At 39.0% G+C, this 13,618-nt stretch overlaps 1 protein-coding gene across 2 annotated transcripts in view; it reads left to right on the top strand.

Moving 5' to 3' along the window:
- ric3a (RIC3 acetylcholine receptor chaperone a) overlaps positions 1–13,618 on the top strand; it is a 53,187-nt gene that overhangs the window by 35,447 nt on the left and 4,122 nt on the right. The window contains exons 2-6 of one of the 2 annotated variants that reach the window (XM_088992412.1): positions 8,074–8,117; positions 9,266–9,483; positions 9,588–9,660; positions 11,253–11,349; positions 11,535–11,692. In XM_088992412.1, coding sequence (XP_088848538.1) covers positions 8,074–8,117; positions 9,266–9,483; positions 9,588–9,660; positions 11,253–11,349; positions 11,535–11,692 — 590 coding nt within the window. Of the gene's footprint in view, positions 1–7,160; positions 8,118–9,265; positions 9,484–9,587; positions 9,661–11,252; positions 11,350–11,534; positions 11,693–13,618 lie in introns of those variants that run through there. The other variant, XM_088992411.1, reaches the window with a different exon arrangement.

The following is a 13,618-nucleotide window of genomic DNA, read 5'->3' as shown; positions in this document are numbered from 1 at the left end:
GACATGCAATTTGGAAATAAATTGGCTGATTTAGATAGAAGCATGGAGAGGAGGGGCTGTGTGTAATGATATAAACCTGACTATTGAGTAAGGTGACATTGCACAACAAATCACTTGCATGAAGAGGGAACGAAAACCATTTCTTTTCCTAAAATGTCATTTTGTTTGGGGAAGGTGCACTGACTGCGCTGATTGCCACATATGTGAATCAATTTCTCTCCTGGAGGTGCTTGAGTGCTTTTGAAAAGTCAATCATATATTTTGCTCTTAGCATAATAATCATGCTGTGATCAGGAGAATAACACAATCCCTTTTATTGCTAACAGACGATAGAACTTGGGGTGCGATTGACTCGTGTGTGTTTTGTTTGGTCGCAGCAATACGTAGTTTTTTTTTCTTTTTGAAGCAGCACAGTCTAATGTGTTTTAATTGAGCTCGATGAAAAATAATTAAGTAATTAAAGGCTTGATAGGAAAGAGGCATGGTAAATACCTCAAGGCCAAGAGCTCATATTAGTAATATATAACTCAGTGTGTGGGGTGCATGGAGTGTACCTGCAGAATGAGCACTGAAGCAAGACAAAGCATTAAAAACAACAAGATAAATAGGGAAGCATCCTGTGACTATGTGTGTGGTTATATTAAATAATGAGCACGTGTTGCACTCCTCCTTGAGATTCATTTCTTCTGTGACCATCCGTAACATAAAACACTTGAATCTAAAATCACCTATGCACATTGCAATGAATGGAAATTACTTTAAACCATTCCAACCCCCGAATGCCAAACCTCCTACCTTCTGGAACCAACACTGGGTGAGCTATTGAAGACAATTGGGGATACTTTTGTCCCAGATGATTTCATGTTAATCTCCTATTTTAAGTACAATATTCTTGTCCTTAGTAAAACACATATATACGAGCGAGCAAGTGACTGCTGATATATTTGTACCCCGAATTTTAGGATGAGGAGTTGACCCAGCATGTGACTTCAAGGTTTTAATCCAGCAAGAGTTTCAAAATAAAAAGGAAAATAGCCATATTGATGAGTTTAAACTGGTAAGAGATGGATTAAAAATAAGACTAAATTTATACTCGACAGTGTGTTTGAAAGAGGAGTAGCAATTTGAGATTTTTCCTGCTGTAACCGACCCATTTTTTTCCTGAATGGATTGTTCACACAAAACTGATTGATGATACAGTAATTCCGGTGCTTTACTTTATTCATCCCCATCACCCATTGTTTATCATATTACAGTCAAAACTACCCCAAATACAGTAATTGAAACAAAAGGTGGGTGGGTGTCAGTAACGTGCGGTGAGGTTCATGGCTGGTGAGGCACTGACGTCATCACAGTCAGATTTACAAGCATATGAACTATCTTATTCACCATTTAATTGGCAACAGTTAATGTGTTTTGTTTAAAATGTCACGTCAGCATTCTTTATATAAACTGTAGCATAGAAAAAATAATTAAAAAATGATATTATCGTGTTACCTTTACTTATAAATAAATGAAGTCCATGCGCCGCTCCTTCTGAAGAAATGCATCTATACCTGCTTTGTATAAGCCTTCCTTAACTTTCTTCAGTTTTAAAAGTCTCTCTATTTCTTTCATTAGATATGTAATCCTCCATTCTGAAAATAAGGCCAAGCAACACGAAAAAAATGACTGGATGGTTGCACTTAACTTGCTAACTGTTTACTGTAGCTTGCTGTCACTAATTCTATTATTCTGCAGCCGAGGAGTCGCAAGAAGAATATCGAATCACCAGCGCCCCCTGTCATGAGGCAGGAGAACTGTGTGCCTCACCTACGCACACAGTTTTGATAAAAATAAAATAAACACTGTAATACAGTGTTTATAATTTAAAGTGACTCTACATTATATACACCGGCTAAACTGTAGAAATTTAGTTCATATACTAAAAGCGTTTGAACACTTTAGTCGCAATATGCAGAGGGACAGCAATGCGGTCTCACTGCAGAGCAAGCCAGCACAGTTAGCATAGTCATCTTATCTTCCACACAAATTCCCAAACTGGTAAACAGTATGTTCTGATCAATTGTATCAAAATTATCACCCGAAAAAAAATACATGTACCCATCAAGGGACCCGATTGGACATGATGCCTCGGCAAGTTTCTGCTTGCAAGTCAAAGCAAAACAAATCAATAAACAAAGCATCAGCAGAACGACAGCTTGTATCTCGACAAACTCATCACTCAACATCTTCAACTTCCAGACAGCACTATATTTAATTCCTCTCTTTTAGTCACGGCTCAGCTTGATATGTGCTTTGGTCTTTTCAAGTGAAAGACTAAAGTCTTATTTCAACATAAGTCCAATTAAAGAAGAAGAACGGAGGTACTTTTTGAGCAAGTTAACAACTGAGGCGGTTGTTACAACAATGAAATTACCATACTGATATTTTAATGTTTAATTTTAATGTCAAACGCTGCAGCACGACTAACTAACTTTGAACTGGTTCCTTGTGCCAAATGTTCCCCAACAGTGGTATATGCTTTATTCAACATAGAGCAATAATCGCGGTTGGCATTTTATGCCTGGCAGCGATAATCTATAATCCATTCACCCAGAGATGGTACACAAATGCATATTTGTTTCGTCGGATTAAAAGATTATAGCGACAGTATGGCATGGCCAATAATAATAATTCATCTATGCCAGCTGTGACTAAATTTTCCTCACTATTGCTGCTTTTTGAGAATTTGTATTTGAATGCAACCACAGTATAAATTAGCAATTTACCTTGAAACTAAATCACATCGACATCGACATTCACCTAAAAATAAAGAAACCAGTCAGAACATGGAAATGTTGAGTTATTAGAGTTCTCACTAGTTGTTCAATTCACAGCACAGTGCTTATTCCATTACCACATTTGATATATAAACAATTTCAAGCATGAGTCTCACACACAGTACAAGTGTCAAACGCCAACCCTCGATGGTCACTCTCCAGATTTTTTTTCAACGTTACCCTCCTCCAACAAACCGATTCAAATAAACGCTCATCAACAAGCTCTGCAGGAGCCTGATAACAATCCCGATCATTTAAATCGGATGTATTGGAGGAGGCAAGGAAACATCGAGGATAGTGACCTTGAAAACCGGAGTTTGACACCAGTGACTCACAGTATATCTCACAAAAGGAAGAACATTGATCCCATTTTTTGTCAATACTAGGTTACAACACTGACATCATAACAATTTGTGACAATGTAAGGAACATAGCGTACAGCGTGTATATTATCCCTGAAAGAAAAAAAAAATAAATCAATCAACGCATAGACATTATTATCTACACTGTTGGCAACAAAAGTGAGTGTGCATTGCATTCAATCAGGCATTTTCCTTTCTCGGTTTTATGTGTCTCATTAGTGTTTCAAGGCCGTAGGTGTGAATGGGGAGCAGGTGTGTTAAATTTCGTACCATGGTGAACACCATGGCCAAGAAGATTAAGGCGGTTTCCTGAAATCATGGTGACCACAAAAAATATTGACAACGAGGCCGCAATTTGGACATTTTAGGGCTGCGTTCACTTTTGTTGCCAGGAGTGGAGACATTAATAGCTGTGTTGAGTTATTTTACACTTTCATGAGTTGCACATTGACTCCTTTACGTCGTAGCAAACTGTCGTTTCTTCAATATCATTCCATGAAAAGATCTATTAAAATATTGAGCGACAAGTTAAAGAGATGTTCTCACTTTTGTGAGATATTGTATATTTAGTGACTTGGCTTTAGGTTTTAGCCAGATGTTCATTGCATGTGGTGTTTAATATTGTTCATTTTTCAGCGGCGGGCCATGCATGTCACTCGTAGGCCTTCAGTAGTGCTTTGGCTGAATCAATCAGGTGCGAGTGTGGTGTGATATTACTACACGTCCACTAGAGGGTACCATTGACCAGGAAATAACTTGTGACTTGAAAAAAAAATTACAAATCCTGTCATTAACTTTGTATTTTTTTTTTACTATTAACATGTGGATTCATGATAACCTCATAAAATTGCAATAATATTTGCATATAGCTATATTTTACGTTTTACGACTCACGCTGAAGTCTTGTTTTTGAGTTGGTGACGAGTCCTGACGTTACGTAACGAAAGCAACACCCCGGACCGAGAAAGGACACACTGTAGCAGTCCTTTCATCACCTCAATGTATTTTGCGGTACTTTGTTTGGTCTGAAAACTTCGTGTTGATGGCGTAATTAGAAGGAAAAGACATAAATAACGCGATGGTGAATCGTTGTGTGTTGCACCAAGACTACTATTTGATATTCGCTGACAAAACTTCCCAGGAGACAATTTCCACGGAGCTTTGTCGCTATCTTCTGCCTTTTTTGGGTACCACTAAAGAGTTTGTCACTACATTTCTCTCCAGATGCATCAAAATGGCACGGAATAAATTCTTTAATCGATTGCAAACATGTATGCTTTCCTCTTCAGAACTATTTGAATCATATTTATAACTGGATGAGTAACAAGAAAGCATATTCTTCGAATCTGAAGCCATTGTTTTGATTCTCGAGCAAGGTAAGGCGTCTTGGCGTGACACCACAAGCAAGGGGGCGGGACTTTCTGAAACTGGCCCCTTCCGGTTTCAATTTGAAGTCGTTTTTAGACAGTTTCATCAATTATATTTTTATGCTCCAGGGCTGGCAGAACTCATTGTGAAGGCGTCCAGGTAGATTTCTGACCCTGGTAACAAATGATGGCTGAAATGTGATTGGTTAATTGGTTAAATGCTTCATGTCCAGTCGGTCAGTTGATGGGTAAATCTGGAATCTGCACAACAGATGAAAAGCAATGAAAAGACGCTGAAATTCAATTTGAAATTATTTACTAAGAATTCATGGACAAAATCTAATTCACATTATGTAATTCAGATATTTTTAGGCCAGCAGAGAAGGCTTTGAAGGTCCTGATGGCCCACCACTGCCGTTTTCATATAAATTGGGGTTTAAAAGCAGTACAGTATACTCTTCTGTTGTTCTGTTAATGCTTCTGAAACAAAAATCATACTTTGATGGAAAAAAATCAAAAGAAAGTACCGCATGTTGCTAACTTCCAATAGATCCCCCACCCCAGATTATAAATCAGCGACGGTAAAGCCCTGGCCTGCCCGTCTGGCTTGTGGTCAGCAAATGAAGCTGTCACATGAAGGTCACCAGTTCATGGTCCCAGATTAAAATGGTCAGCAGGCATTGCTTGAGTAAAATGGAATCCCGCTGCAGTGCAGAAATCAGAGGCCAATATAGTCTGAGTGTCCTCCTGGTACGAAAGCTTTACTATCATGAGCTGTCGATGTCACAACCAGCCCTGCAGACACCTTGAGTAGCACAGTATTGATCTTGATATGTGATGCATTAAAAAATAAAATAAAATAAAAAGATCACACCAGAGAATAGTTTAATTATTTGCTGCACCACTTACTTCCTAATTATAGAGATAAGTGGGTTATTGCTGTTTTGGAGGGGTTTTCTTTTCCTCAAACAACCACACAGTAACAGTTAAACAATGAGCCTAATTCTATTAACTAATGCTCTAATCATGAATTTTTCGAGGTTTTACCTGAGCATTTGATTTTCCTGTGATGCCTTGTTTAACTTCCCTAAATTCAACAGAGCGTTGTTGTCAAGGGAATGTTGGAAGCTGACAGTCGTATGGAAATTACATTCCACAATTTATGTTCCGTGGTTAGGTTAAAACACGAAATGCATTGAAACGTCGACGATTTATGAGGGGCACTCAGATATTTGTTCTGATATCCTGAGAGCATACTAATATGTCATCATGGCATTTCTGCATGTCTCAAATCTGACATCATTTTAGTCTGATGATCATTTCCACAAAGATCTGTGAGGCATGTGAAGAGTAAAAAATGTATCCATTTTGGAGAAATAATCCTTGTGACAGTTCTATATAAGTAAAATTATTTCTTAAGGTTTTGCCCTCTTGATCTGTATTCCCAACACCTTTCGATTCTTGATAAGTATTCTTTGAAAAAAATACAGGAGGGAGTTTCCGTCTCCACCTCGGTCCTTGCTAATAAGTCCCCAAGGTCCAACTTACTTGACCTCTGTGACTTTGGCATTAAATGAAAGACCTAACCAGAGCTGACATGGCTTTAAAAATATCCATCACTGGAGAAAATGCCTAGACTGCTTGAAAAAAAACATCCTAGTGAAATTATTCCAGTTCCCAATTCTAGCCTTACATGTACTATAGTAACTTTACACTGGAATCTCCTTTGGACTATTAACCACACATTTTATTGGGGGGGGGGGGGTCCATATGTGTAAACATCCATTCAGCAACAGACAATCTAGTCAAGTCAAACACTGTAGTGCTCTGTGCTATGAGATCATCTGCCACGGCAAATGATCAAATTTAGCTTAAAAACAGTTGACATTGGACCATTTCATAAATGGCCAAAAAAACAGCCCTGCTTTGGATCTCGCAACAACAACCTGGAATTCTTAGCTGGTGCTGTATATCAACCACTACTATAAAACCTCATTCACACTACAATGACAGATCAGGGTCAGAAATCTACCTGGACACCTTCACAATCAGTTCTTCAGGACCTGGAGCATAAAAATCAATGTCGATGAAACTGTTGCTTGAACAATCAGATTTTGAGTTGGCAACACAAAAGGGGAACCAACACCTTCTTGAAGGCACTGGTCAGCGTCAGAGTTTTCACAAACTATCATTGACTAGTCACGATTGGCTAGTCACTCGCCAATAATAGTATCACTAGCCACTAGTGAAGGGCATACTGGCCAAAGCTAACATGCTGTATCTGTAGCGAGCTGCATAAGCAAATATATTGCGTTGATCCAATAGCTGTTTTGTCAACCTACAAAGGCTGAAGGAGGAGAAGAAAATTCATTATCAAGACAGACTTTTCAAGAAAAAAATGGCCATCATTAAGGTCGGTCAGTTATTTCCTGGCTAATGCTACCCTGTAGTGGACTTGTAGTAAATCACACCACACTTTTTTTCAGTCTGGATTGATTCAGACATAGCACTACTGAAGGCCTAGCCATGAAATCCACGGCCTGCCACTGCTATCAGGCTTGTTGGGAACTATAGAGAACATACATTTATCACTCAGAGTAGGCTAATAGAAAAGAAAAGACGGGGGAAAAAATAAATGCAAGCAAAAGAGGAGTCGTTTTGTAGCTTGTTTGATTTGAAGAAAAAAAAAACACATTTCGTGTCTTTTAACATTGTTCATCATTGTGAATTTGGAATTGAGTGTTTGCCGTGATTTTTTTTTCATTTCATATGCCACTGATTTCATATAAGTTTCATTGATTCGCCATTGTCATGGTTTGTGTTTTGTGAGGCTATTGCATGGTACTTCTTGCCGAGCACCCCTAGATTAGCTACCCCACCCACACAGAAATCAATATACGGGAGTCACGGTCAAACTGAAACATTGTCACAAAAAATGAATTAACTTTGTACACGAGACTGCACTGTCACCTGCTGGTAAAGTGGGGCAACACAGCATAGGACATAAATACTGGACTGTACTGTATTAAATGGAGTACAGGTCATGTCCTGCATCTCATTGCGTTGTGGGCAACTGGTTATTTTCAACATTTCAAAACCATTAATGAATAGTCCCAAAAATGTAAATGTAAAATTGTTACATAGACTTGTTTTGAGGGATTTTGTTTGTTGACCCACAGTGCAATAAAAAAATAAAATCTGACCTTTATCTCCCTAGGAGGGCATTTTGTCCATCCAAGCCAACAGGGTACATATGAGCAACATGCTGTTGAAAATGGACAGTTGTGTCCCTCTCTGGGGATTAGTTGATAATATTCAACAGCCTATCAAAACTGCTCATATAATCTGCTTTAATCTGAGCAGGACATCACCAGATGAGCGACGACAGCCGAGAACGCTGGCTTTACCCTTCAAGAGAAATCAATGCCAAACTGTTGTCGAGTTCAACATGTCCATCACAACCTGTCAGAAGGTTACCTTGATATCATGCTCGGTGCTGTGCGTGTCTCTCTTCTTGCCCAGGATGCTTTTACCCAGAGCCAAAAAGGAGATGGGACAGCCACATGGTGAGCAAATTTATTACATAATCTTTCATCCACATTTCATCTTGTTGGTATTGTTGATGCTGCTGCTAGCTGTTGCATTAGACAATAATGTGCTTGGTATTGGTCTAATCGCATCAACGCAGTACCTAAAAATGCAATGTAATAGAAAAGTGTGTGTGTGTGTGTGTGTGTGTGTGTGTGTGTGTGTGTGTGTGTGTGTGTGTGTGTGTGTGTGTGTGTGTGTGTGTGTGTGTGTGTGTGTGTGTGTGTGTGCGCGCGTGTGTGTGTGTGTATATGATGTCCAGTGGCCTAAACCAATAAAATTATACGGAAATAAAATAATTATATTAACAAATAACACTGAATTGGTATTGGTCATTTTGTTCAATTGAAAGCATTCTGAATCCCTTCATCTTTAATTAGCTATCTTCTCATGTAACATATTTTATGAAAAATCAGTCTGAATCAGAATCACAAAGCCTTTAATCGTCCAATAATGGGGAAATTTGCGCCCCCCCAAAAAGTGTGGTTTAGTGCTATTGCTAATCCAGACGTATGCATTGTCCCTGATCACAATGACATTAAACTTTAAGTCACAGGAATAGGAAATGTCAAATATTCTATTGTGCTTTAAATGAAATGAAATTACAAATTTCCCCATCGTGGGACGAATAAAGGTTTTCTGATTCTGATTCTGAATTAACGATTATCTAGAAATGATGTTCTTTTTTACTATATTTTTCATGAGACCACAACCATTCTCAACAATGACAATGAAACAAAATTCAATACACAACAAAATGAAAAAAAATGATAAGAATCAACATATTCATTTGCCCTGCACCCATTAAAACATTACAATGAGAAACATCGACATGATGTTCAGGGAGCTGATTGGTTAAACACAGGGGATCCGATGATAAGAGCGGGTGTATACAAAAAGGGCATATGAGGCAACAAAAACAAATGCAACCTCATCCAAAAAAAATCAATAAATAACATTACTACAGTTAGAGTAAATCCACATGTGGAATGTATAAAACATATAAGCTATTTACTAGATTTTATTTGGTATTAACTCACACAGTTAACATTTCATTGCAGTTTATGTCTTTTTTGTATATTGTGTTGGCTAAAGTCTAGTATTGAGACCATGATGTCTTGTGTAGTTGGCCCAGGGTTCCGCCCGCCAGGGATGCATCCGGTGTCATTGCCTGATGACCCGCAGCAGTGGGACGCTGATCCGTTCCACTCCATGAAGTACAGCGTTGAGGCCACTGCCAAAGCCAAAAGCATTGGACGTGGTAGAAAATACAAGCTGATGGCTCAGGTCATACCCATATATGGATTCGGAATTCTTCTTTACATCCTCTATATAATCTACAAGGTTATGACCACCATGACTATTTTTCATATTCTCGTGTTCATTATTGTTATTTTTATTATTATTCCAAAACAATTATGCCTGAACTATATCCTTCTGGTTGCCAGTTGACTTGCAGGGACAAGAATGCTACTAAATCAGAGCAGTACAGTACAACTATGAACATGGAGAGGAATATGGGTAAGTGTCACACCCACTGCATTTTTTTGATGGTAAAAAAAATAAAAAATCAATAGCTTAACTCATTCTCTGCCATTTCCAAATTTATTCGGGAAAATATGACGTAGAGCGCCATTCCCGAATTTCTTTGGGTTTTGTTTTTTCTTGTGGGTGAAGGAGGTGCCGATAAAGCGCGGGTGAGACCTCTGTTAATGTTTTTCCCTCCCACAGTATTTGCCTTTTGTACAACCGCTCCCATCTGCACCTCATATTACTCCAAACCCATATAACTTAGAAATTAACTATTTTTTTTCTGATGAAAGAAGTCCTAAAACTCAATATTGTGTGGGTCCTGCAATTTATGTGAATATGACACTGGCAGTGAATGAGTTGATGATCAGTCGATATCAAAACGTCTGCACACTCTTGTTAGAATGAGATTGTGTGACATAAAGCAGAGACCAGCAATGTATTTGTGTTCGGAATAAAACAATCACTTTCAACACACATGGTAAGTGGCGGTCCGCACACACCTGTCATGATTTCAAGTGTACCTGAATCAGGCCAAATAAAGTTGTAACAGGATTTTCTTGAAATATTTACTTCACTGCCCATTCCAAGATTTTTGTGGTAACACTAACTGGTATTTAGAGCTGTTCATAATTCCTTCCACCTTGTGTGAGGGCCCAAGTGCCAGAAAAAGACAAAAAGCCCCAAAAGCAGGATGCCACTACCAATACTGTAGTTGTTGTTCTTTTTGGTGATTAACATTATTATCTTTGCACCAAACAAATCGTTATTAAAAGTAAATATATAAAATAAAAGTAAAAAGTTATTAAATTGTAAACTCACTCAGTATACATTTCATAGCATTAGCTGGTATTATGTAGCTTAATTTTTTTCATAATCAATGGAAGGACTTGTTGTTTTTAACGATGGCGTGACTCACCTGGAACGATCCTTTGGTGGCGGCTTTCGCTTTGGAAGTAGTATGTTGAGTGAAAAATGACTGCTGTCCGGACAACTGGGGTTTTAGTTCGTCCACCTTTCTCTTTCTCAGCTGGCATTCCGTATGAAAGTAATATGTTTTGCCCACTTACTTGGTCCAGCTTTCTCACTCATTTTGATCACCGTATGTTTTAGCAAGGGCTTAAAATCTGAGGTAATTCGCTGACTAGTTTGTACATTTTGCTGCGTTTAGCGCCGTTGTTTACGCATGCACGGCGACCGAAAGGTCAAAATTCAGTTGTCATCTGAATGGTTGCCCTGTATGTCAATCAAGTGACGGGACGTTTGATAGGCTGACAAATGTTTTTTTTTACTGTCACGCTGCGATCGACGTAGATCGCGATCGACGTAATGAGCACCCCTGTACTAGAGATTAATGGTTATTGAATTATACAGAGAGAAAATACTCACTCTGAATGCTACAAGTGACATGTGAAGTATTCCTCTTGACCTCGTCTCAACTTTTGAATCCACGTCTTTTGGAGAAAGGTGGGGAGCGTGTTTACGTGTTTAGAAAGGTCCATTTAAATTTTCCGTGAAACCTTTTATTTTCTGATTGTCATTACATTTCTGTACGTCATAATAAGTGGCTGTGTTTCTCTTAGCAATTGACGATGAGCTTCCCAGACTACACGAGAGACTACTTCAGTCTGAAAGGATCATGGCGAGAATTGTCTCGCGAAATACTCGTGCTTCTGGGAGGTTTGTTAGATATTCTTCTCAAACTCCCCAAAAATAAATTAATGTAGGAACAAATCACCATATTAATGAGAAGAAAGAGAACAACACTTTTACACGGCAGGCAGCATGAAAAGCTTCGCTGCCACCGAACACGGTTGAAAGTCAAGACTCTCAGGACTCTCCTTTATTTCTCTGGTGCCCCACAGTGGAAGGCGGAGGAAAAGCACGTTGACGCCAACGAAAAAGGAAGAAAAACTCCTCAGGCATCTGAAGCAGATCGCTAATGTCATGCAAGAGGGACGCTTGGAGGGTGCCTCCCCAGAGATGGAGGCAGAGGAAGTCCCTTACAGTCCGGACTGGGAAGGTATACGTCCCATCATTTTACAATCCACCCGTCACTAACTTTGCTTTCTTCCCAATCAAAAGCAGTTTTTCTATTTCCTTTTGTCACCCAAGTGCTTCTTCACCTGAGATTCTGTTGTGTCTCCTTCGGGCAGAAAATCTGTTCTGACTGTTTCTTTCAGAACACAGGTGCCAAATATGGCCCGCCACATCATTTTATTCAGCCCGCGAAAGCAAATCGAACTTGTGAAATTCCATGATGCTTGCTCAAAGTCCGAACCAAAATTTCAAATTGTCCCATGTAATCCACAATTGCAGTCAATATGTCTGACTTCAAATATGAAAACTAGTTATTCATGATTTTTTTTGTGCACTCGATATGTAATGTGTGGATTGGGATTAAACATTCTAATGACTTCCCCAAATTCATAATGGCCACTGAGAGAAAACCGTGACTACAATATGGCCCGCGGCAAAAACATGAGTTTGTCGCCTTTGTTTTAGAATAATGTATTCAGTGTGGTCAGGCAAGATAACTAATTAATGATCTTAAAGTAGCTTTGAATACGAGAGACACTTTCACAGACAAATTCGTCTGTGGTGAAAATTTAGCAGAGTTGCATGAAGGTATGAGTATTCTGCAGCCCCAAATTCATGAGTGTGGTGGGAATAAAGACAAGAAGAAAAGGGATACAATCTTATGAGCCATGAGAAGAAGCAGAGATAGGCATCCAAAATAGCGACACATATACATACTAAAAAACAAAACTATCAGATACACATGAAACAAAGTTGCAACTGAAAATAGCCTTCAGGGACATATTCACACAGCGGGAGGAAAAACGACACAATATGAAGGTCAAGATTCGCAGAACAATAGAATAGGCTGCCATCTTTTCAAGCAGATGTGGCCCAGGTGTGGTGGTGAGCCTCTGAGTTCGCCTGCCTCCTGTGAAATAGAACTATGCCAAGAACAGCATGAAGTAGATCATGTAGGAGGAAAAACATGATTTGGTAGACCTGGCCACTTAGTTTCGATTTCCATAAAGATGTATTCGTAATAAAATTACATTGATCCACCAAAATTGTACAATTGACCACAATCAGAAAAAACGTTATTTGTCCCACAATGTGAAAAGGGATTCTGGTTTGGGTAAACAAAACTCTCAAGTAAGTATCTTGTCGACGTCTTGGGCGTTCAAACGCAACAGTCAGTCACCAGTGTGGTTCCACTCCACCAACCAGTTCGATATTTGCCAAATCGTGTAGACCGATGGTTCTTAACATTTTAGAGGTATCAGAATCAGAAAACCTTTATTCGTATGGGATCCAACCAGATTAAAAGAACCTTTCAAAAAGTATTTGTTTTTTTTATATTGATTCAGGACATTAAAAAACATTACAAGGAGATTAAAAAACATAAATACAATTTCAAGGGAAAAATTACATATTTTTAAAAAAATGCACAATGTAATATCAGAATCAGAATCATCTTTATTGGCGAAGTATGTAGAACACACAAGGAATTTGTCTCCGGTCGCACGTTGACTGCCATAACAGAACTAATTTTCCCACAATGCTTTGATTGGTCAAGTAATATCATGTGATCATCTGCAGCCAGTGATGACCAAGCGGGTGTGTCATAACATGTTGAGTCATATGTGCCTATGGTAAAGAAACCCTGAAATTGATTCATGGAGCTGTTATGTCCGGAGGAATGAGAGAGGAGAGTTGCTTAGTCAACGTGTTTATTGTGCCACCATCTTAGTCTACCTGCGGTCGTGACGTCACCGTTGCTTTTCGACCTGTCGCAACATTCTGTAGCAGTGTGACATATGCTACATTTACCCCCCTCCCTGAAGGAACCAAAAACACTCTGTAACAAGGGAAACCGGGTAGACTGCCGGTTTCCCTGCTTAGCCGTGTGGGTTATTCTGCCACGCGATAG

The sequence above is a fragment of the Hippocampus bargibanti genome, linkage group LG03, assembly GCF_051943395.1.
Source record: "Hippocampus bargibanti isolate YZ-2025 linkage group LG03, ASM5194339v1, whole genome shotgun sequence".
Lineage (NCBI taxonomy): Eukaryota > Metazoa > Chordata > Actinopteri > Syngnathiformes > Syngnathidae > Hippocampus > Hippocampus bargibanti.
The sequence above is the reverse complement of the archived record's forward strand: the minus strand, read 5'-3'. Positions and strand labels throughout refer to the sequence as shown.